At 42.7% G+C, this 22,423-nt stretch overlaps 1 protein-coding gene across 3 annotated transcripts in view; it reads left to right on the top strand.

Moving 5' to 3' along the window:
• Positions 1–7,792, top strand: part of il1rapl1a (interleukin 1 receptor accessory protein-like 1a) — a 105,873-nt gene extending 98,081 nt beyond the window's left edge. For 2 of the 3 annotated variants that reach the window (XM_077216501.1, XM_077216503.1), the window contains 6 exons: positions 181–313; positions 1,303–1,448; positions 4,108–4,254; positions 4,420–4,590; positions 5,241–5,285; positions 5,458–7,792. In XM_077216501.1, coding sequence (XP_077072616.1) covers positions 181–313; positions 1,303–1,448; positions 4,108–4,254; positions 4,420–4,590; positions 5,241–5,285; positions 5,458–6,179 — 1,364 coding nt within the window. In that variant the 3' untranslated portion in view covers positions 6,180–7,792. The remainder of the gene's footprint in view (positions 1–180; positions 314–1,302; positions 1,449–4,107; positions 4,255–4,419; positions 4,591–5,240; positions 5,286–5,457) is intronic. The other variant, XM_077216502.1, reaches the window with a different exon arrangement.
• Positions 7,793–22,423: the final 14,631 nt, after the last annotated feature.

Raw genomic sequence — 22,423 nt, 5'->3', positions numbered from 1 at the left:
CATGGAGAGCCACTAGTGGCCAGTGCAGGGAAATTGTCTCTGGCTTCACAAACACAGTATGGGCCCTACATTTTCTTACATAAGACCAAAATCCCTGGGCAGTGGGCAGAGAAACGATTGAATATAGAAAACAGAAGTTTGGTATCAATGTGTAATCACAAACCTCCCTTCCCCCTGCAGGAAGCATGCTGAACCTGACGTGCCGAGCCTTCTTCGGGTACAGTGGGGACATCAGTCCACTTGTTTACTGGATGAAAGGAGAGAAGTTCATTGAGGACATGGACCAGAGTCGCATTCGAGAGAGTGAAATCAAGTAAGGAGGAACACAATGGAAGCGAGAGGAAACATGTTTTGCTGCAATAACAAATCCTATAAAAAAAAGCCCATGTGCTAAATTAAGGATGTCTTACTGAAAACCATGTGCAAACAAGAGAATTGCAAGAATATTGCGCATTAGGTGTATAGAAGCAGCTTAGACTGATTTTTTTTTATTAATATCAAATATTTCAACATTTATATTTACAGTTTGGATTGGTTTAGCTGGTGGATCATTTTATTCTGGCTATTTATTAAAAAAAATACAAATTTGGTCATACTTTTTAGTTCAGTGTAAAATACCATGGTAAAAGAATAAGGTTATAATTCAGTACCACATTATATATCAAAGTTGGAATGTATTAGTATTACTGTTCCACCTCACTGATTTTTAATGGAATTCAAGAAACAGTTACTTTTAAAACTAGCTTCCACTGTGAAATCACTTATTCAATACAATAGATGGTGCACCGTAAAGCACACTTTAAATGTTCACTAAGATGTCGACAGTACATTTTCAATTACTGATATCACAAGCTTGTATATGAGCCTATTAATATCTAGCTGGGGTGGTCGCTGTGATGACATACTATTATTAATTCCTCTGTCTGAAAGAGAGCTGGATCAGAGCTGCTCTGAATACATCCTAATAACACAGCAAAATGTATCGCGCACCATGCACCGAATGCATTTGCATTTACATGCAGTTAAGGAGCAGCGATGTCAGCATCTTTTAAATGAAATTTCAGTTTCAAATGATTCAGCCAGGACAAACAAGAGACTGAATGTTTTGTTATAATTAAATGAGAGCCCCATTTGTTGAGTGCCGACCAAACTCAAAGCCCTTCCTCCCAAAATGTCTAATCTCTACAAGCTGCTCAGTCTAAAATTTATCCCCAAAATCCTCTGTTAAAAGGGGCTAATTAAAAAACTTTGATTCCACAGCCCAGGGTAAACAATGGCTCATTGTTTCGTTCTCTCCACCAGGACCGTCAGAGAACACCTGGGTGAACAGGAAGTGTCCATTACTCTGACCATAGACTCACTGGAGGAGGTAGATCTGGGTAATTATTCCTGTTATGCGGAAAACGGCAATGGGAGACGACAAGCCAATGTACAGATTGGGAAACGAGGTAACACATTCAACTGTAACACACATGAGCTCAATCGATAGTCATACCAGCTGCTTCTTAGTTAAAGGATAGTTCACTCCTAATGAAAATTCTATAATTTACTCACTCTTATGTTGTTTGTATGACTTTCAAGAGACTTTGAAGGATGTTTTGGCTGATCTTCTTCAGCAGACATTGACCAGGGGCTGTCATATAAAAAAACAAAACACCATAATAAAATAAATAAACATTACTCCAGTCTTGAGTGTCACATGCTCCTTCAGAACTTATTCTAATATGCTGATTTGGTGCACAAGAAAGATTTCTTATTATCAAAACAGTTGGTCTGCCTGAAAATGCTGAAGGTATCACCCCGAACTTGTTTATTTAGTCATGGCTGCCGAAGTTCCTCGGTTTAAAACCAAATTGGGTCTGGTTAAATTTGAGGGAGCTCATCAAATCTCTATACCGAACAATGATGGCATGGGTCAACTCTGTCCGCTTATTGTTCGGATCCAACTTTCGGGGAACAAAGCAGGTGTTGGTTGCCAGTAGACGTGCGATGCAAAAAGTGGACCTGATGTTTTAGAACAGCAGAATCTGGTTTTATCAAGATTTTTCTGCCGCCATTCAACGAGTTCTACACAGTACGGCAAAAGCTACAGCTGATGGGAGTCCAGTATGTAATTCAGTATCCAGCTAAATTGCTGGTGATAATGGGTAAAGTTACCAAATTCTGGAGTGGTGAGGATTAAAAATCACATTCCTTTGGGGATGGGGGGACCACAATAAGACCTAAAGAGTCGAATAAATGAATATTGAACAATAATAACATATTATTGAAAATTATTACATATTTGTTCTATCAAATAAAATCAGTATTTTGACAGACTCTAGTCCCCTACTGTTACCATACTTTCATGCAAGTATTTTCGTTGTATGGAAAAGAGCAGCTTGGGCGTTCTTCAAAGCCACGCCTTTTTTCTCCCATAGAAGCAAAGTCATACTAGTTTGGAAAGACATGAGGGTGAGTAAATGATGACAGGATTTTCATTTTGGGGCAAACTATCCCTTTAATGTGCTGTGGGATTTCTTTACATAAACAGCACAGCATGTTCCTGTGTCTCCCTCCTCTTCTCTGTCTGTCCCTTTCTTTCTCTCCTTTAGGGAAATGCATCAACATCTAAAATTCACACTCTTTTAAAGAGAGCTGCTTTGAAGGCATTCTATCTTCTCTTTTAATGGCAGTTCATAGGAGGAGACGGCTCCAGCAGTTCACAAACATTCTCTCCCTCTCAGACCAACTCAAAACTGATTCAACTGTTCTCACACACACACACACAAATGAAAAAACACACTCTCTATCTCTTTCAACTCGTCTTAGCTGTACACACACATTTCTGCTGATAATCTCAAAGCCACACACACACAACCAAATCTTCCATATGCACCCCCTCTCTCTCCTTCAGCTCATTGCTGAGCACACAAACAAACATGTTTTCACAATCTTTCAGCTTCTCTGAAGCATCTGAGTATATCTTGCGTATTTTCCTCCATTAGCTGTAGCGCAAAGGAGCTTTGAACAATATGAACATCATTAGCACTTAATCATTCTGAAGTCATTTTGCATTTCTCACCCCTTGTGTATGTCCTTAGCGCAGCATGAATTTCCATGCTGGTCCAGGCTGGTTTGGTGCTGATCTGACTGGTAGATTTGCTTGAGAAGCTAATTGACAAAGGAAGTATTGCCGGTTTAGCTCGCCAAGAAGCCTGATGCCAGCAAACCTAGAATCCTATGCTAGGGATCATGGACCATATTGCTAGCCAGCATTCAACTAACGGCGGAATTCCTTGGGGAAAAAAGTCCTTGTGAACTTACCCATGACTCCGCAGAGAATCTCCACCAATCAAATTTTTAATTCGATTTTCATTCACAATGCTTCATGGAATTGTAGTTCTACCAGAAAGACTCAGGAGACAAGAGAACATATGAATAAGATTTATTTAACAGTTATATGCAAATTAGTATTAAATAGATAATAGAAATGATAAAGTTCTTTGGCGTAGACCCCGTCCGTAGTTCAAATCCGGAGGGTAATAGAAACTTGCAGTTCCTGCCTGAAGATGAACGCAGGGGTGGAGCCTACACCTGATGGATGGACTGGGACCGACCTGGTGGTGTTGGGGAGGATGGGGGTGAACGCTAGCGTCAGTATCTGCCAACGTAGTAATGGGTAGTAAGTCTGGGTGTGAACCAGACTTATTTTGTCCAGATGTCCAGTGACGATTGGCTAGATCTGTGGGTAATGAATGATGGTACATTTGACATGTGACGTGTGTGTGTGTGTGTGTATGGGAAAAATACTTCCGGAATCAAGGCTGCTAAAAAAGTGTATGGGCACTGCTCTATACAGCTACAGTATTTTTTTTTTTAAACAGAGAGGTCATTATATGAGATGACTATGTAACAATACCATGTTTATTGGACACAAATATGATGGCAATACCATGGTATTCTCTGATTTGTAGTATGTGGAATTGCTGCTTATCCCAGCACTCATGCTACTGGCACAGTAGTTTTACAGGCTGAAGGGTTTAAATACATGATATGCTAATGTTAATGTGTTCTAGGATGAATTGTCACTTTATTTTGTCTCTCTTTTCATTTTGTGTCTCTCAGTGGAGCTGATGTACACTGTTGAGTTGGCCGGTGGTCTGGGTGCGATTCTTCTGCTGTTGGCATTGTTATTGTCTGTGTATAAATGCTACAGGATTGAGCTGCTGCTCTGCTACAGGCATCACTTTGGTGGGGAGGATACAGACGGAGGTAAAGACACACACTCCCCCTACAGGAGTTACTGAGCACAACACTGCAGCAATTACATATTTGTTGATCCTGATTGTTACTGTATGTAATTAGGACTCTTTTTTCATCAGAATAATTTACAAAATATTTTGTTTAAACCCTCTTATTTCTTTCTTTTCTCCTCAGAAAATAAAGAGTATGATGCGTACCTGTCCTACAGTAAGGTGGAGCTGGATCAGTGGGGTCAGGAATTACAGGAGGAGGAACGCTTTGCTCTGGAGATTCTCCCTGATGTCCTGGAGAAACATTATGGATACAAACTCTTCATCCCTGACCGAGATCTCATTCCTACCAGCAGTATGTGCAGAATGTGTGTTTTGTGTGAATGCATGTATGTCTTTGTTAGTGTGTTTGTAAATGTTGTCTTAAATGTGTAAAACATTTTCATTAGCGCAAGCCAGATGTTCACAGAAATAATCAGAGACATTTATTTCTTGAGAAGTTTTAGGAGTGTATTCAGAAACCCACAACAATCATAAAAAGTTGTATGGACAGATTTGACAAACAGCACTAATTGTACAGAGCTAATGAAAATTCATTCATAATAAAGTGTGACATTTTCATCTCATAAACATGGTAGCAGCACTGGATTTACCTTGCTTCCTAATACTGCAGAGTAATTTAATCATTTGTAATTAAAACTAATTAAACTCCCTCATCAGCATTAATATGATCAGAAAGCCTTATGTTGACTAGAAAAAAAACTTAGTTAAAAAACAAAATAACTTCTAGTCTTAAAACTTTCTGTGTAAACGTTCTGTAGAACCCAACGATAATTTAACTATCATTAATATTCCAAATGTGGACAAGTACCAAAATAATAATGATATATATTTTTTATTAGCCGTCAGAGACCGTTTATGTAACACTGTGTTTGTTTTGCTCATATGTCAGGTGTTTTTGCCCTGTATGTGTGCTTTGTCTGAAAGCTGAATGTTTATGTCCAGGTATGAGCAGTCAGCATTACCAGGATGACACACATCTTCTTAGAGGTACAGCTTTGTTTGAATGCAAAAACACGCGCACACACAGATTGTTGTTCATGAATGACTGTGGTTGTTGTGTCTTAAATGTGTGTTTGTCTTCAAATGTCCATTATTTTCAGCCCTCATATAATCTGTGATTTTGGTGTTACAGTTTTGTTTTTCTTTGTCTGTCATGTAGCTTACATAGAGGACGTGTCCCGCTGCATAGACATGAGTAAACGTCTGATCATCGTGTTGACCCCGAGCTACGTGCTGCGCCGCGGGTGGAGTATATTTGAGCTGGAGTCCCGTCTCCGCAACTCTCTGGTTTCAGGGGACATTAAAGTGATCCTAATTGAGTGTGCCGATCTGCGAGGAGTCATTAACTACCAGGAGGTGGAGGAGTTAAAACAGTCCATTAAATGCCTGAGCGTGGTGCACTGGAATGGCCCGCAGAGCAACAAGCCCGGCTCGCGCTTCTGGAAGCAGCTCCGCTACACCATGCCGTACCGCCGCCCCCAGCAAACCCTCACCAATCACGCGCTGGACGCCAGCGAACCCGGTCCCTTCGCCGACCTCCAGACCGTCTCGGCCATCTCCATGGCAACGGCGACGTCCGCCGCCTTGGCACCGGCTCACCCCGAGCTGCGCCCGTCCCTGCGGAGCTCGTACCGCTCGCACTCGCTGGCACGGCAGAAACACTCGCACTACCGCAGCTACGACTACGAGCTGCCCTTCACGGCCGGAGGCACTCTGCCACCCCAGCACACCTACTGCAACCTGCCCCTCACCCTCCTGAACGGCCAGCGGCCCGTCAACAACAAGGCCCTGCGCCAACACAGCCTGGACGAGCACCACGCCAACAACGCCATGCTCCCGCTGCTGCCCAGAGAGACGAGCATCTCCAGCGTCATCTGGTAAAGACAGAGGAAGTGAAACGCACTCAGTATGGGCCACCTGGCACACGGGGGACTAAATAAGCTGGCATACAGCACAGGACACAATGAGGTTAGTGGGTTCCTGTGAGCAAAATGATCGTTCTGTCCACGCTAAGTGGGTCTGAGGATTTGAGTCTTTTTTTGGGCATTGCTCCAGCTGCGAGGGACGACGTAGTGCCATATCTGTAGGTGTGAACTGAGCATATAAAGTCACACCACACGGAGGTATACAGGGTCTCGTGTAGATGTTAGCGTTATATTTGTAGCAACGCTGTCTTCCTGTCTCCATGTTTGGTTTGATCACTCCATCTATTTTTACTTGTTAATGCTCGATTTTTTTTTGTTGTCCCTTTTTCTTCTTTTTTTAGGTTGGACTTGGACATTTGATTGAGATTTTGTTTGTTTTTTTCTACCTTCTTTTGAAATGGACTGAAATATTCCTCATTTGATTTTAGCTACTGTCGTTCTGCTCGGAAGCTACTGCGTTTTGTTCCGTCCCTCTTTCTGTTGTCCAATGTAAGGTATGTATTTATGGTTTTAATTGCAAAATTTTCAAGAAGGAAATATATTACAAATTATGCAAAATATACGAAAGCCTAAAGGGGTCGACGGAGGTGATCAGAGAGCGGTGCTGTCTTCTCTTACAAGAGGAACAGCATTATTTCTCAAATATTAAGGGGATTTTAAAAGACGAGAAATCTATTTTTATATCTGAAGAGTGCTGTTTCTCTCTAATACCACAGGGTCATTGGGACAATGGGACTGAAGACTCTCTTATTTGTGAATTTGGGTATTTTATACAGTTTGCTACATTGTTCTCATCTGTGGAGAAAAGTAAATGTTTTATGTTAACTTCTGAAACAATAATCAGCTGCATTTTTGTTTGTATTTTTTATGTATGTTCATAGTCTAGGACTTTTGATCCACATACAGACCTTTTCACCTTTCTTTCACATTTCTAATCCGTTTAACTCTCAGTCTGATGTCTAACTCACTGGTTACATGCTTGTCTTTTTCTCCTCTAGCTGCTGTGTAACTCAGATACATGCTGGCATGTTTCACAGAGGGACACGGGCCTGTATACTCGCATTCTAGGGTAGCAAATAATCTCCGCTTGAACACATACCATATGATTTAATAAATGCCCAAAGACAACATATGTTTGTTGTATGTTGTCTAGAGGTTTTACTGATCTAGGGGTTTTCACTTATGGCAGCATGTACTGATGACTCTAAGGGGGAAAAACACAAAGCTAGAATCAGAATCAACTTGTTTGAAAGTAAACAGAGGTCTAACTGTAAACAAAACTAAAAAAACAACAAAAAAAATCTGAAACTATTCCTGTAATTTCTTTTCTCCTATTTTTCCTTTTTTTTTGATTCAGTTGCAAAAAAAAATGTTTATAAAAATAATTAGAATTATGTATGAATGTTCACCTCTTGAGTATGCATAGAGACTAGTTGTGTATCCTGATTTGAATATTTACTGTATTATGAACAAAAGCTATCACAGAGAGATATGTGATCTCTCTAGAGGCACAATCATTTTTCTTTTTATATTGTTTCTCACTGTGTACAGTAAAGTCACAAACCACTATAAGCTGGTCGGTAAAATTTTGTGTGTGTGTGTGTGTATGGTTGGAGAGGAGTGTCAGGCCTCAGTGCATTGTCTATAAGACAGACAGTTTGAGAGCCAAACTCAAGGTTCTAGGTTCTAGGTGAGTTTCTTAAACTGAATTTCACAATTATGAGCAAAATGCTAAATACTGTACACTACAGTTGAATAGACAAAAATTATTTTGAAATATATGCACTTATTTATGTATTACTACAAACAGACTGATATATCTGAAAACATTTTATTTTATTGTCATAGAAGGATCTTTGAAACTGGCTAAAAGCATGCAGACAGATACCATTTATAAATATTTAATATTTTATTTTATAGACTTTAATTAATCATTGAACATAAGCAGACATGCAGTATGGACCAAATTCAAATAGTAAAGTTACATCACAACAGCAAAATTAAACAGAATAACTTGATTACTGCCAATAGTAACAGTGACGTTCAATTCAACTAACTGAACAAAACATTTATAGCATTTGTTATCTAGGTTAATGTTCATTTATAAACATACTGTTGTTCACTGTTAATACATATTATTTCATAATATATTAAATAATGTTAATTTATATATTAGAAATGTAATTAGTATGTATAAATTAACATTATAGCAGTTTCTGATATTTAATGAATTAACAAATTGAGCCTTACTGTAATGTTTAACCAGGATTTCTATACATTTTTCACAATTAAATGGTGTTTGTTGCTTTGGCTTCTTGCAGATGTAGTCAGTGTTGCTCTGAAAGTCAAGTTTCCTGTCTATTATAGTGCACAGTGACCTGCTTCACATCCTGTGCTGCCAGCTTGAGTGCAACTTTCTAATCATGGCTCCTTCATCTTGGTGATATTAATGCGTAGAGAGCTGTTATCAAACCAGAAGACACGGCTGTCAACATACTGGAAATAGACTATTTACATCCTTCTGGCAAGTGACCAAAGCTCACTTCACATCTGCTTACTTGAAAGGAGCAGGTCACTGTTGTTACATTGAACTTCACTGCTATTAACATGATATAACAGGGGAGATACAGTTGCACACATCCCTGAGGAACGCCAGTCGGATGAAGTGCTGTTCATACGGATTTGCTGAAGCAGCGCTTTGATGCAAGGACCAACTCGCTGTTGGCATTTACATCACGCAGTAGGTACATTGGGGTGTGCCTGTATTAAAGGCATTAATTTTGTTCAAATGCTGCTGGACTTTATCCAGCACATGTTAGCTCGATAAGCAAATAGCGTGGTGTCCATAAATTCAACTTTTTGAAATGAAAATTCTTTACATGTAGATGCTCTATCCATTTAAGGAGTACTGATGTACCATCAATGGTCCAAACGGCATAAAAGCATTTTTGCACATGGAGTTTTTGGTACAGCGATATGAGTGATGTCCTTCCAGGTCAGGGTTATAACTTTTTTTTTAAACATTTGAGCAAACATCGATCCCAGTTGTGCAGTACACCTTTAAAACCTTCCCTTTCAGCCCATCCTGATACCTCAAACCTAAGCTTTTAAAACTACTTCAGACTCTCAGGCAAGGCCTGTCAACCCAATATTAAAAGTTTATCTTGGTTTACTCAACTTTTTCTAGTTTAATAACTTATGAACACATTATAAATGTCTGTAAAGAGAAAAAATAAATGTTTAGTATTTTTTTATTCAAAGCCACAAGAACAATATGTATTACATAGTCACTATTAACAACATAGCTACCAGACAAATAAAGTTAATACATTTCAATGCTTTTTTGTTTTTAGTTTGTTCCAAAAGGTTTATAAATATTTTGATGTTACATACAATTTAAGACATTTGTTTTGCAAAGAGTCCCGATATGGCGCTGACATCTTGGGTCTTGAGTCTGCGCAGTTGCGATTTCGGGACCAGACATGCGCAGTAGTGAGCAGGAAGTAAAGCCGAGAAATCAACGTCCCGCTCGCGGTATTTTTTTTCACAGGATGGTAGGGGAAGACTCATGAATATTCATTAGGGAACTCATGCCTGATTGGTCTGATGACCTGAAGACACATACACGGAAATAGCACAACACCTTTACAATTGTTTAAATAAACAATTTACTTTGTTCCTTACACCGTGTCTGTTTTCTTTGCTTAGCCAGAAGTAAAATAAAATAAAATTCAGGGGACTAAACGCGAAAGTCCCATAAACGTCCCGAATGGCCGCTGGTGGTCCTGGGAACGTCCTCTTGAACGTCCGGAGGACGTCTTCGCGAAGGTCCGCGGGACATCAAGCGGACCCTACACGGGGACGTTCGGGGGGACGTTCGCACAGGCCATTTAGGGGACGTTCTGGGAACTTTTTTTGTTAGCTGGGTACCCCCTAACCCCGCCCCTAAACCTACCCGTCACTGGGGGTCTGATGACCTACCCCTAACCCCGCCCCTAAACCTACCAGTCACTGGGGTTAAGACCAATCAGGGATGAGTTCCCCAATGAATATTCATGCATCTTCCCCTACCATCCTGTGAAAAAAAATATCGCGTCCCGCTCTGGTCCCGCCCTCACCCTCGCTGAATTAATCGTAAGCATATAATCTATAATTAATTATAGAAATTTACATATTAAATTTAAAGCTCCAATCTCCTCAGTCCTCCAAAGATCCCGAAAAAAAGTCCGTTGTCGCTTCAGTGACTACTTTGCTCAGAGAACCTGTCAATCACAGCTGTCAATCATATACGCCACAGCTCCGTTTTTATAGCATCAGATAACTAACTAAAAACAAACTTATTTTAAAAACAAACACTTGAAATTACATCAGCGTGATGAAAACTACAGTAAATGACAGAAACTATCTTTGGAAAAAAGATATGTGAAGTGTAATTTAATTGTTTAGTTGGTCTCATGTCCCATTGAATACCATGGGGAGGCGGGGTTTATGAGCTATACTAGGACCAGTCACCGGGGGGCGATCGAGACGCTTTGGCTTCACTTTTCAGGGCTTGTGCGGCACGCTTGGTTTGGAACGACATGATTTTCATTTTTGGGTGAACTATCCCTTTAAAGCGCCCCTTTGAGGAGACGGGGATAGTAGGTCAGGGCAATGGGCGTGGCGAAAGGTGAATTGCTACAACAGAAACTACCCTTTCGTCACGCCCTTTTCTCCAACATGCAGACACTCGCACTTGGCTTTGAGGACGACGTGTGATTCATACGATGTACAATAGACGGCGATAATGCACAACTTCTGTAATGAACCACCGTGTAACACAAGGGAAGAAGAAGTGGCTGACAGTAAAATAAATCTCCGCCGAAAGATGCAAGTGCATGTAGTCGATGTAATCAGAGTTTCAAACCACCTAGATGTAATAAATACGACTGTTTCACGGGCATAAGCTTGCGAACATGCGGATTATACGGTGGTAAATTGATTCACCACCGTATACCGTATTCCTCCACCGCTACTGGAGGAATTGTTTGTTCATGTAAGTTCATAGTGCGTTAATGTTAACAAACACAACATTTGATTTTAATTAGTAGGCTAAATGTTGAAATTAATATTAACTAAGATAAATGCTGTAGAAGTGTTGTTCATTCTTAGTTCATGTTAACTAAAGTAGTTAACTAACCATTGTAAAGTGTTACCAAGAAATCTGATTGAACAGTTTAGTTTTGTTTAATTTGTAATTTTTCACACACTCACAAAACTTAATGACATTCACAGAGACCAGATCAGAGAGAAATAAAACCAGACTCGAAATAAGTAAACGCTCTCTAAAAAAGCTAAATTTGATTAAAACAAGAATGTCCAAAACTATTAGGGATGGAGAAATTAAGCCGAAAACTAATTAAGTGTCGAAAACAGCATGCAGTTTCATTTGAGTGATTCATTAAGCTCAAAATTAACTCAGCTCTTTATTTATTAAAAATTAAAACCCTGACAACGCTAAATGTGTGTAGTTTTCTGATAATATAATTTACATATTGAAGTGTGGCAATAAATTAAATGTAACAACTACAATTATTATAATAACACTAATACCAAGTTTTGTGCGTACCTTGAGGTAAAATCCTGCAGGCGACAAGTAGGCTACACGCTAAACTGTCTGGCAAAATGATTGTGCACAAACCTAGATTATGCAGGCATAGTATAATAAATTCATTAGAATTGTGATATATATATATATATATATATATATATATATATATATATATATATATATATATATATATATTCTACATATATTCTTCTATGTTCAGAATAAAATGCTACCTTAAACATTACGTGCCAGCAATGTTTAAATAGTAAGTGAACAGTTGGCATTACTACTCGATGAATGTTTCAGACTGTATATACCGTTTTTCTCGTGACCTCGTGAAATTGGATGTGAGTGGTGTCTATCACCATGGAAATAAAACGTTTTGTGTAAAAATTGCTGTGTTTGGAATTATCACACTGCTTTTTTCTAGGATGCATATTGGACTCAAGTTAACACATGTGAAGAGGGAGCAATGTAGCTGGGGAGTGAGACACTAGAACTTTGGTAGATCTCATTTATTAAAGTTGTTTGAATTGTGACTATATGTTTATTATGAGCTGTTGATTTCTTCCAGGAAAAACTTAAAACTGCATCAAACCGTTACTGGGGAAACATAGAATATTTGATGAGTTTCAACAGACTTTGCATCAAACTGCAAAAGGTCATAATTAAACCATGTTTTCAGGTTACTCCATGTGAAAATGTTTATTAATATATTGTTCTTTTTTCCTATGAATATGCAAGACTTAATTATCTGCTATAGGCACATAACTAAATGGTCTGTCATACATTTTTTTTTGATTTTACAAAAATAATTGTCTTAAAAACCAACCTGAGAAAGAACTGTGATGAGATTGTGTATCGTGATCCTGCCTGAATTTTTTTTTTTCAAATAATAACAAAGTGCAGTAGAAGGTAAAATAATTTGCTTCACAAACTAGTTTGTTTGATTATGGACTGTTTTTGTACAGCTAAATTAACTGGAAGCAGATGACACCTGACGCAGATCACATTCAAGTTAAAAATGGCTGTGCACAAATTTGTGTTAAAAAAGGTGGATAGACCATAGAGTTATCATTATATATTTGTCTTAAAGATATGGTGTTTTAGTTTCAGGCCCAACACAGAGAGGCAGATTAGAACTAGAGGAATTAGAGGAGTTTGTGAACTTTTAAAAACAACCCTTTAAAGTTTGTGAAAGAATCAGTAAGGATAGCTAAACTGAGGAAGGAAGAACAGCTGTAGAGTCAGACGGTGAATGAGAATATTGAGAAAATGAACAGAGAGATTCCCTCTCAGACACTATCAGAGCCATATATGAGATTAAATCTGAAGATGCTTTATTTCTTTAAGTATGAAGCATATTTATTTACAGCAGATTGATTTCACTGGAGACAAATTAAAGCAAGTTTGAACTCAAGTTACATTGTATGATCTGCAATGTTACAGAACTATGATGCAGCTATGACAAGGTTTGTGTTGTTTGGCAGGAGTGGAATCTGGCTGGTGGGTATTTTTGTGATAAATATAAAGCACATGTACCACCACAATCACCAACTCTCCTCCCGGTGAAAAATAAGCTTCTGAACAGCTGAAGAATTAATCTGGACTGGGACAGTAGAAAACGTCTCGGTTACATATGTAACCCTCGTTCCCTGAGTAGGGAACGGAGACGTTACGTCGGATGACGACGAATGGGGTTTCGCTTAGAACACCTATCGACTTCGAGTATTACAAAACGAGCCAATGGCAAAGAAATGCCATGGGTCTGCAGAATTTGCATAGCTTAACTCCGCCCCACCACGTGGGTAAAGGAGGAAGCCGGCAACATGCAGATATGTTTCTTCGCTGAGGAGCCAAGACGGAGCTCAGTCGATCCCCGCGGTACAGCGGAAAGTGGCAGGCAGACGTAACGTCTCTGTTCCCTACTCAGGGAACGAGGGTTACATATGTAACCGGGACGATCCCTTTCGTTGTCACTCCGAGTTACGTCGGATGACGACGTATGGGGTTACCAGTCTAATCACGCCACCTTCTCGGCTGTCTTCTAGTGCCCTGCGTAAATTTGAGATCCTTGTCGTGAGACTGGCACGGACGAAGGACTCCTATTTAGCACAGGAATACCAAGGTACACTGGGGGGCATATCCCATAGCTTAGAGGAAATATGCAATTATTGCCAGCCCAACGGGGGGGACTTAGAGAATACACATATGACCCGAAGGATGCATATGGAGAACACTGGGGTGTCCAGCCTCAGGTGGAATATTTCAACCCCAGGGGTGGCCAGGTGGCTTGCCAAGGGAAAGACACATGCTCAGAGAGGCTTAAAGTGGAAATACACATGTGGGGGTCGCTCGGAGGAGGGACCATGGACACGGGAGGCACCTAGCCGACGCGCAGGCAATAGACACTGGCGCCGACGTCAGGAGTGCTGGAGGAACTCAGGGCTTTCGGAGAAGCTCACCTGAGGAGAATATCGCACCAATCCAGTCCGCGGAGTGGAATGGCCAGCAAGCGAAGACACCTGAGCGGATCCAGTACTAGCTGGTTGAAGCGAGTACATGAGAGGACACTGGCTCCACTCGGAGATTGTAGAATCTGGCGAATGTGTTAGTTGTCGCCCAGCCTGCAGCTCTGCAGATGTCTGTTAGCGAGGCGCCATGCGCTAGAGCCCAAAAGGATGCCACACTCCGGGTGGAGTGGGCAGTCACAGTAAGGGGGCAGGGTCGACCTTGCTGCTGGTAAGCCAAAGCAATGGCGTCCACTATCCAGTGAGACAACCTTTGCTTGGAGAGAGCCTTTCCCTTCAGCTTCCCCCCATAACAGACAAAGAGCTGGTCTGAGGTCCTGAAACACTGCGTTCTGTCTACATAGGCGCGGAGAGCGCGTACTGGACAGAGCAGTGCCAAGGCTTCGTCTGCCTCCTCCAGGGGCAGCGCTTGCAGGTTCACCACCTGGTCCCGGAAGGGAGTGGTAGGAACCTTGGGCACATATCCAGGCTGGGGTCTCAGGATCACGTGAGAGTAAGCCGGCCCGAATTCCAGGCACGCTTCGTCAACGGAGAATGCGTGCAGGTCCCCTACCCTCTTGATGGAGGCCAGTGCAACCAGGAGCGCTGTCTTCATAGACAGGAATTTAAGCTTGACTGATTGCAGGGGCTCAAATGGAGCACTCTTCAGGGCAGTTAGAACCACTGAGAGGTCCCAAGAGGGAACGAGAGGAGGGCGAGGCGGATTTAGTCTCCTCGCTCCTCTCAGGAACCTGATGACCAGGTCGTGCTTCCCCACCGACTTACCTTCGATGAGGTCATGGTGTGCGGCAATAGCGGCAACATAGACTTTCAGGGTGGAGGGAGACAGCCTTCGCTCCAGCCCCTGTTGAAGGAAGGAAAGCACAACGCTGATCGAGCATCTCCGGGGGTCTTCTCGGTGAGAAGAGCACCAGCTGACGAAGAGGTTCCACTTCAAAGAATAGACGTGTCTCGTGGACGACGCCCTATCGGAAGTGATGGTAGCCACCACCGCTGCTGGTAGGGTAGCCACATCGAGGAGCCACACGTGGAGGTTCCAGAGATCGGGACGAGGGTCCCATAGGGTGCCCCGTCCCTGAGAAAGAAGGTTCTTCCTCAGAGGGATCGGCCAGGGAGGTGCTGTCGCGAGGAGTATTAGTTCGGAGAACCAGGTCCGGGCGGGCCAGTACAGCGCGACCAGAATGACCTGCTCCTCGTCCTCCCTGACCTTGCGCAAGGTCTGCGCAAGAAGGCTCACTGGGGGAAACGCATACTTGCGGCCCTGCGGCCAGCTGTGCGCCAGAGCATCCGTGCCGAGCGTGGCCTCAGTCAGGGAATAAAACTGGACGCAATGGGTCGAGTCGTGGGAGGCAAACAGATCTATTTGTGCGTCCCCGAACTGGTCCCAAATCAGCTGGACCGACTGGGGATGGAGTCGCCATTCTCCAGGGATTGGCTGAAGCCGTGAGAGCTCGTCGGCCGCACAGTTCAGGGCTCCGGGATATAAATGGCATGAAGCGACCTCAGATGCTTCTGACTCCATATGAGGAGGTGGCGAGCGAGTTGCGACATACGGCGGGAGCGTAGACCACCTTGATGGTTGATGTACGCTACAGTGGCGGTATTGTCTGAGCGGACTAGTACGTGTTGGTTCTTGAGCACGGCCCGGAAGCAGCGCAAAGCAAGACGTACGGCCAGCAACTCGAGGCAATTGACATGCCAGAGGCGACGGGGTCCTGTCCAGGAGCCCGCGGCAGCACGTCCATTGCACATGGCACCCCAGCCCGTGGAGGAGGCATCTGCTCGTAACCTGCGCGGACATGGCGACCAAGTCGATATCCATACTGAGAAAAGAGATCCTCTGCACGGGGCAAAGTTTGCTCTTCTCCCAGTTGACCCGAAGGCCCAGACGAGCTAGGTGCCGAAGCACTAGGTCCCTGTGTTCGCAAGCCTGAACTCGAGAGTGAGCTATGATCAGCCAGTCGTCGATATAACTCAGGATGCGAACCCCGTGTTCCCAAAAGGGGAACAAGGGCAGCCTCGACGACCTTCGTTATGATGCGAGGAGACAGGGCTAGCCCGAAAGGGAGAACCGCGTACTGGATGCCTGCCCCTCGAAAGCAAACCGAAGGAACGGTCTGTGTCAAGGAAGAATGGAGACATGAAAGTAGGCGTCCTTCAGGTCGATCGCTGCAAACCAATCCTGGGGCCGTATGCATTCGAAAACGCGTTTGGCGGTGAGCATCTTGAACGGCATCCTTTGAAGAGAGCGGTTCAGCACGCGCGTGTCCAGGATCGGCCGTAACCCACCGGTTTTCTTGGGGACAATGAAGTAGGGGCTGTAGAAGCCGGACCTCATCTCGGCTGGAGGGACAGTCTCGATTGCACCCTTCGCCAGCAGGGTGGCAATCTCTGCTCTCACGATGGGGGCATAGCCACCGACCAAAGTGGAGCGGACTCCCCAAGCGGGGAGGAGACCGTGCGAACTGAATCGCATAGCCGAGCCTGATGGTCCGCGCGACCCAGCGGGACAGACAGGGAAGCTCTAACCAGGCTCCCAGGAACTGAACCAGCGGGATCATGCTAACCACAGGCGTCCCCCCAGAGGGGCAGCGCAGCGGAGTAACTGGCCCAGATGTGGACGGCATAGCGGCCCGATGTGGGGGCACAGTTAGCAACCGCGCCCTGGCAGAGGGGGCCAGGGGAGGACCAGGCTGGTCGTCCCACGGGGGCCTGCTCTGCCAGGGGTCTGGCGAGAGAGGAGGACAGTGGCGAAGCGGTCCGTGGACGGCACGCCTTGTCAACCACCTCTGGGACAGAGGGGGACGAGGAGAGCACGGCTTGTGGGCGGCGCTCTGTGACGTCCGAGAACTCTCTGTGCTCAGAGACGGGAGAGTCAGTTCGTCCGGGGTGGGAGCCGCGGGAGGGCGCCTTCGGCGGTGGGCAGACCGAGGGATCTGAGCGGACGGCGGAGCCGTCGGGACAGAATCAACGTCAGTCTGCTCATGGGCGGCTGAAAGCTGTTGGGCAAGCCCTCAACCGCACCGCCGAAGAGGCCGACCTGGGATATGGGAATGTCGGACAGACGGGTCTGCGCGACATCCAGCACATCAGACAGGTTCACCCACAGAATGGTGAGCATCACCTGACCCAGGGAGCGTACGGCCACTTTCGTCGCTCGAAGAGCAAGGTCAGTGGCGGCGTATAGCTCAGTGAAGAGCCCTGGGTCAGTCCCGCCCTCGTGCAGGTCAATGAGCATCTGGGTCAGCTGGACCAGCAGAATGACCATGGCATGCAGTGAGGCGGCTGCCAGTCCCGTGGCAGTATAGGATCTCGCCACGAGTGTAGACGAAAAACTAGAGGCCATGGGCGGGTGCTTAGGATTGCGCCGAGAAGAAGCACTCTGAGGACACATAGCATCGCAACAGAGCGTTCAGCTGGGGGGACCCCAGTGTACCCATGGGCAGCGGCTCCATCAAGGGGAGGAAAGGCGGATGAGATCAGCGAGCGGTCCCGAGAAGACCTCCTTCCTCTGTAGCTTCAACTGAAACACGCGGGCCACCAGAGGGTAGACTCCCGGGAATCAGCAGTTCACTAGCGGGCACTGTCATTTAAGAGGGGGGCTGGGGTCGCGGACACATAGTCGGCGCCTTGATCCAGACCGTAACCCTCAGGTCACCCTGGCCACCAGCCGAAGATCAGGGGATGGATGAGGGGACTCTCAGTCTTGGGAGTTCACCGAGTCTCGACCTATATATGACGCGATGATCACGTTCCCAGCGAGAACATGAGTCACCCACGAGCGCTGTTCAAGCATGATCAAAGCCCAAACACACTAGACAGCGCTCGTGCCCATCAGAGTCCGATACCAGTCCGCTGCAACCAGAAATGCACGGGCGAGCCGTCTTTAAAAAGACGTGCCGCGTGCAAGCTCTTTTATGAGAGGAGAAAAAAACTCTGCGATGTTGAAGCGCACAGGGAGACACACACACACACTGGCAGATCACTGCACAGATCAGCAGGCACTGTGAGCTCGCTGCAGATCGCCGTCACACCAACACCGGTGAGAGAAGCTCGTCTCGTAGAGCGAAGTCAGAGATGACTGTGGAGTGAAGAAATACTCTTGGCTCCGAAGCGAAAACATATCTGCATGTTGCCGGCTTCCTCCTTTTATACCCACGAGGTGGGGCGGAGTTACGCTATGCAAATTGCCGCAGACCCATGGCATTTCTTTGCCATTGGCTCGTTTTGTAATACTTGAAGTCGATAGGTGTTCTAAGCGAAACCCCATTCGTCGTCATCCGACGAAACTCAGAGTGACAACGAAAGGGAACTCTCATTCTCTGACCCTCTTACTGACACACACATATACTCTTTTACACACACATTTACTGAAAGATTATTTCCACTTTTTGGTGTTGGCTGTAACATTTCACCTTTGGTTATCTTACCTATAAATGAATTTTGCTGAAATCTTGCCCTTTTCTATTGGAGCTCTCTCACCCTCATCAACTCTCAGGTATTCCTCACTTAGGGGTCACAATTGTGTTCTTAGGTGGTCAAAACGGACCAAAGACAATAAGCATACATTTATTAAATTAAAAATAAGGAATGTATATTATCTTTCTATAATATTTATTCTTTAATATATTGTATTTTGAGGGAATTTCATGGTACTCTACATTATTCTCTAAATTATTCACCATTTATTTTTAGGCCCTATATAAAATAAAAATATTTTCAATTAATGTAAGACTTTTTAAACCAATGCATTTAAGGGGGATTTGTGCCATGTTGTGGGAGAAATAAAGAAAATCTTGTCTAATACCGCTGTATACCTGTATAGCCATAAGTCTATGCATTCCCTGTCAGATATAATTACTTTCAATAGGTTTCCAGTTGCATATTCTATATATTTAGACATTATGAAAGAATACCTTATCATGCCTGATTCGAAGATTATAACCCAGAAAATCACTTTGTATTTTTGAATTTGCCATTTATTTCTTTGGCAGTCATTTCTGACTTTGAATAGAGTATGACAATATTTTGTAGACCAAAACGCAGAAACGAGTTAGCATTTTAGCACTTACTGTTCCATCTTTCATAAGCCAATTTTTTTTTTTTGAAATTGGGTCTGTGGTGAACACAAGCTCAAGATAATTTCATGTTTTATTCTATGACATAAAATACATAAATATTACCCGCCTCTAGAGTTTTTTAAAAGTTGTTATGTGTCTTGAAAAGGCAGTTGCTAACAAGGCTGTGGGCACATTAAACGTCATCACGTCGAACAGGTAAAGTCAGTCTGCTTTTACAGCCTCATTGTGCTTTTAATTGTGCTCTTATAAACTATTATATCTGAAAATGTTTTTAGATATAAACTGAAAGAGTAGTCGGAAGCTTAGAATTGAATCCAATGAATGTGAATCGAATCCAGTGTGAATTAAATGTGAATCGAATGAATGTGAATTTAATCCAATGTGAATCCAATCCGCGTGATTTTTTTTCCCAAACCACTTCAGCGGAAATCCCGCCCTGCAGCCGATTTCATTGGTTTAGGTTACAGTGACGGGTAGGTTTAGGGATCAGTGTTTGGTGTAGGCAATCAGTACAGTGATTGACATGACCAATGAAAACTTTAGAATCGGCTGCAGGGCGGGATTTCCGCTGAAGTGGTTTGGGAAAAAAAATCACGCATCGAATCCAATGTAAATTGAATCCAATGAATGTGAATTGAATGAATGTGAATCGAATCTAATATGAATTGAATGTGAATCGAATCCAATGTAAATTGAATCCAATGAATGTGAATTGAATGAATGTGAATCGAATCCAATATGAATTGAATGTGAATCGAATCCAATGTGCATGGAATGTGAATCAAATGAATCGATCTGCTCTGTCCATACACTCCTTCTAGAACTCTGATGATCCAGTGATCTCTGTCTACTCCTGCCTAGATCCAGACTTAAAAAACGAAGCGATTGCGCTTTTGCTACTGCAGGCCTTACGCTTTTATGAAACAATCTATTGTATAAAGTGCTTTATAAATAATGGTGACTTGACATAAATTGGTTTCAGATATTCAGACAAAAGAGAACGAAACAAAGGCAACCAGAATAAACACAAAATGATGTTTATTAATGATAATTGTACTTGTCTTTGTTTTATGTTAGGTTTCTTTGGAATATCTGACACTATTGGATAGCCTATAAAAAAAATAGAATAAATCAGGACTTTTTTCACAGCACTGTACACAAACAATTATATTCAATAGTTTGAGATTAATGTGCAGAAAAGGACATTTTTCAGACATACTTTTTATTGTGTGATTGCTATTTTCAGGAAAATGCACTGGTAACAACTAAAAACAGAAGACCAAAAAATTTATTCAACTGAAGATAATGGCTGCGGTGAAACAAAGCAGCACTCAAATAATGGTGGGCAATAAGTTACTTTCTTTATTCTTTATTTTATAAACTATTCCTGCAGCACAGCACTAGCTATAGCTATCTGGGCATCGACATCAGTGCTTCGGGACGCTTCGGTCTGGCTGTCAAAACACTGAGTGAAAAGGCTCGGAGGGCTTTTTATGCTATAAAATCACGTTGTGGCCACTTAAAATTACACGTTAAAACCTGGATAAAATTATATAATTCAATAATAAAACCAGTTCTTTTATATGGATGTGAAATTTGGGGACCAGTACTAAATTTTGAAAATTGGGATAAAACACCAGTAGAAAAATTACAATTGGAAATTGCCAAAAATATTTTAGGGGTTCATAGAAACACGTCCACTGCCGCCTGCAGGGCTGAGCTAGGCTTGTACCCGCTGGACATCGAGATCCAGAAGAGATGTGTCCAGTTCTGGCATCACCTCCATCAGTCTGTTCCAGAGTCAGTCCAATATAAAGCCCTTTTTGCCAATGAAACCTCAGCAGAACCTCATCCTCCTAACACAGTCGCTCTACAACTCCTCCATCAGACTACACCCCCCACTGACCACAGCTACAGCCCCAAAACTATTGTTAAAGAAATGCACACACAGGTAAACACACTCATGATCAATCACTAAAAGCAAGTTTTGACCTCCAGAATAAACTCCAATGTTACTTGACCCTCAATAGAACCACTAAATTGGCCAGTTATCTATTTAATAAACATTTTAAAGGAAGACAAATCCTCTCCAAATACAGATTAAGTGACCATGATCTAGACTAGAGATAGAGAGAGGAAGACATAGACAAACATGGACAGAGAGAGAGCAGAGGATCTGTAGACATCTATCTATGATCTACAGCACATAGAGGATGAGAAACACTTTCTGCTCATCTGTTCAAAATATACCAGTATAAGAGAATCTTTTCTGCCCAGATTTGAAACCTTGATTCCATCATTCTTTGAACTCTGTGACACTGAAAAAATGTCCTTCTTACTCGGAGAAGATGATAGCTAGAGAGAGAGCTGAAATAGTGGATAAATACATTGTCTAACAGCCTGTGAGAGTAAAATCACATTTATTGTTGCATTGCCGTTTGAGACATCCACTGTGGTTTTGTAGACTACCTTAATTCATTATATTGCAGATGTGTGAAAATAACTTATTCTGGATATTCTGGTTCTATTTTAATGGTGTTACACCATTTTATTAGTAGGCATATTGCTCTTCGGTAGACTAGTATTGTAATTGTACTTTTGTTGCGTTATGTATTGCAGTACTACCTCAGTTATATTGCAGTATTATCAGCTGTATTGCAGTAATACTTCCGCTGTAATGCAGTTGTATTTAAGTTAAATAGTAGGCTACTTTGTAGCTATTGCAGTAAAACTGCAGTTGTAGGCCCTACTCCAGTAAAATTAAATACATCTATTGTTATAGGATAGGCTACTGCAATATTGCCGACGCCGTTCCAAAAAACTTCTACATGTAACAAAAACTGCTGTAATCTTTTGTAAGGGTAGCTAAACGATTACTTTTTTTTTTTTTAGATGAACTATCCCTTTATTATCTCTATGCGTTTGCAGGGACAAAGCTCGTTCTTTCATTCCTTCTTGTTGTGTTAAAATAAAACTAAACATTAAATTAATGTTGATG

This window comes from Siphateles boraxobius, unplaced genomic scaffold (assembly GCF_051911475.1).
Source record: "Siphateles boraxobius isolate OS27281-9 unplaced genomic scaffold, OSU_SipBor_1 7, whole genome shotgun sequence".
NCBI lineage: Eukaryota > Metazoa > Chordata > Actinopteri > Cypriniformes > Leuciscidae > Siphateles > Siphateles boraxobius.
The sequence above is the reverse complement of the archived record's forward strand: the minus strand, read 5'-3'. Positions and strand labels throughout refer to the sequence as shown.